This window comes from Ictidomys tridecemlineatus, chromosome 10 (assembly GCF_052094955.1).
Source record: "Ictidomys tridecemlineatus isolate mIctTri1 chromosome 10, mIctTri1.hap1, whole genome shotgun sequence".
Lineage (NCBI taxonomy): Eukaryota > Metazoa > Chordata > Mammalia > Rodentia > Sciuridae > Ictidomys > Ictidomys tridecemlineatus.
The window spans coordinates 1,719,800-1,722,791 of NC_135486.1; the positions used below are offsets into that span (position 1 = coordinate 1,719,800).

The 2,992-nt window shown below is 61.9% G+C and overlaps 1 protein-coding gene across 1 annotated transcript; it reads right to left on the bottom strand.

Annotated features, from left to right (window-relative positions):
* Window positions 1-634: 634 nt before the first annotated feature.
* Lrrc52 (leucine rich repeat containing 52) lies at window positions 635-2,024 on the bottom strand. Its single transcript, XM_078023144.1, has one exon. It carries the CDS (start codon window positions 1,340-1,342, stop codon window positions 635-637), a length of 708 nt encoding a protein of 235 aa, XP_077879270.1. The 5' UTR covers window positions 1,343-2,024.
* Window positions 2,025-2,992: the final 968 nt, after the last annotated feature.

Below are 2,992 nucleotides of genomic sequence, written 5' to 3' on the forward strand. Positions count from 1 at the left end.
GTGCTATTGGTGGAGAGGACGGTGGAGGACAAGGACAGGAGAGTGAAGCCCCCAAGGAGAGGGCACGAGGCCCTGGGCAGCCACAGGGGCCATGTGGTCACGGCCTGCCTGGAGACCTCCCACTAGGACCTGAGGGTCCCCTGTAGCCCGGGATCTCCCTGCTGGAGAGCGAGCACTGTGACCCGTCCCCATGGATCTGCACAGGGCTGCGTCCTTGCTGCTGCCTTTGAGGACAGCAGGAGGAAGGACAGCAGCCCTGAGAAGGAGGTTCCTCTGCCCACTCCGTCCTCCCTCCCCCGGCCTCCCCTCCTTCCTCGCTGAACTTTCCTTCTACGCCTCCTGCACCACTGGGCTCTCCGTGGCCCACGATGACGGAGCTGACCGACAGAGCCTGGAGACTCAGCCCCCGAGGGACGCAGACTAGCACTGTCCACCAAGGGCGCAGCGTCCCTGTGGTACTTTCCACACACACCAGGATACAGCCCTGCATATTAGGGCACGCCACGTACCCACTCTCTGAATCAGGAGCCCGAGGCTCAGACGGGTGGGAACTTTCCCAAGGGCAGCCAACTAGTGAGAGCAAGTTGGCCAGAGCTCAGCTCCTGCTCAGAGATGGCCCACTAAGCCGCAGCCCCTAGGTCGGCCCTCGCCACCCTGACCGTCTTCCTGGGACCAGCCGCTGCTCCTCCTCACTTCTCCCCCACGCCTGCCAGCGCTCACCTGGGTGGTCCAGATGGGACACGATGAGGTAGATGGCGAAGTCCAGGAAGGAGCAGTTGCACTTCCAGGGGTTCCCGCTCAGGTGCAGGGTCTGCAGCACTGCGAGGTGGTGGAAGGCCTCGTAGTCCAGGGTCTGCAGGCCGGTGTTCCTGAGGTCCAGGTGCCTCAGGGAGCTGGTGTTGGCGAAGGTGTACTTGTGGAGGGACAGCAGACGGGGGTTGTTGGCGATGCTCAGCTGCACCAGGTTGCTGAGCACGGAGAAGCTGAACGGGGAGATGGAGGTCAGGTTGTTGGAGCTGAGGTCCAGGTAGATGAGCTTGAAGACCCCGATGAAGGTGTAGTCCATCACCTCCCGGATCCGGTTGTTCTGGCAGTCCAAGTAGACCAGGTCGCTGAGGAGCCCCAGGGGCATGGCTGGCAGGTCGGCGAGCTTGTTGTTGTTCAAGTACAGCCTCCGGGTGTCCAGGGGGATGTTGCGGGGGTATTCCGTTAACTGCCTGCCCGTGCAGATCACTTCCTGGGCTTGACACTGACAGTTATCTGGGCACTTTGACCCCGAAACCAGCCCCATTCCAAAGGAAAAGAGCAACCACCTGGGGCCCGCGCCTGAAGCCAGGGACATAGTAAGAAGCCAGGACTGCCCTCGTTCCACTTCCTGGGCTCCCTGCGTCCTCTGATCTGAAGGCTGCCCCGGGCGGGTGGGGGAGGGATGCTGGAAAGAACTGTAACACTCTAGCTTTGTGCAGAGCAATTTTCCATTACAGGAGAGCTGAGCAGAAGTTGAAATGCGAGGCCCGGTGCCCTGCCGCCCGGCGCGGCGGCTCTCGGCCCCAGCCCGCTGCTGGAAGCTGGCCCACTTGGCGGCTCTGAAAGGTCTCACCCTTTCCCTGCGTTTGCAAGTGAAGGGGAGCCAGGGGAGAGCCACATGACAGGGAGGTTGCCAGTTGACACCTTTGTGATGTCAGCAGCCCCGGGGGACTGCCCGGCTGAGGGAGAGGCGCACCTCCTCTGGGCGCTGTGGGTCTGTGTGTGTCCGGTAAGCTGCTGTCCTGGGGGAGTGGGGCTCGGTGGCTTCTGCAGCATGCGGGGCGGGGACACGACGGGTTCAGTGTGTGCGTGTGTGAAGGTCAGCGTGTGCTGCGTCCCTGCCAGCTCCTCACACAGGGACAGGGAGGGTCCACCCAGGCCGGACCCCGACATGCAGGCATGGGGACCGGGGGACCTCCCCCCAGCCGGCCAGCGACGACATGACGGTCAGCTCGGAGTCTGTCTTTCCTTGGGCTTGGAACTGGGAGGGGTGCAATTTGTCAGGAGAAGATGAGAAAGGGGTGCCCCTTTGTGACCAGCCGGGGCACCCTCTGGTCCGACGACCTTGAGTGAGTCCTGGCTTGCGCTCTCGCCTGTCTGCAGGGGAACCTCTGAGTCTAGTGTTCTCCGTAACTTCTCACCACCTACAACCTGCTCTCCTTAAACCCGATGTGCCTAACACCCTGAGTGTTCCTTACACCTGTTTCCTCCAGGACTGGGAGATCCCGAGTGCCTCCCGGTGCGAGTTCCCACTCAGCACTCCCTGGAGGAAGACGGGAGCTTGGAGGCAGGGTCGGAGTCTGCGGCGTCAGCCCAGGATGCTCACCCGTGGGAGAGGACACCCGGACGAGACCAGGACGGAGCGTCTCAGGAGTGAGAATTGTATTTCTGGGGAAATGGGATTTTATTCCTTAACAACGTTCACATGTAACTTGGCGGTAAGTATTAACGACCGTGGAGTCCGTGTTTGGCGTCGCAGGGTGCGTGGCCCTGGCCCGGGGTGCTCAGCTGTCCAAGGAGAGAGGTGCCCGTCTTGGTGGTTTGCTTCCCTGCGGGCTCCTCTGCCAAGAGGGAGGTGCTGGTGGGTGGTGCTGACGGAGCGGCTCAGTCAGCACTCCTGGGCGACCAGGAGTGTTTCCCTAATGGAAAGTGACCTTGTTTCAGCAGCAGTCCCACTCACTCACAGTGACAGCTGCACGGGTGGCACCATGACGTAACTGAGAGGGAGCCACCCTTTCCACGTAATTAAAAAAACCTATTAAAACAATAAGATCCTGCCTGCATCTTCCGCGATTGCCCAGGGGGGCAATTTACACGTCCGTCTGCAGAATAGCATGGGTTCTCCCCAGGGAGCCGGAGGGCGAGGGGGGTCAGCCAGGTGGAGGCGGCTGGGTGGGCCGGTGTGGCAGGGCCCTGCTGGGAGGGGTGCCTCGTCCTCTCCCTCTGCAGGTCAGATGGTGGCCGC

Coding starts and splice junctions, on each gene's coding strand:
- Lrrc52 (XM_078023144.1), bottom strand. CDS start 1,342: ATGTCCCTGGCTTCAGGCGCGGGCCCCAGGTGGTTGCTCTTTTCCTTT.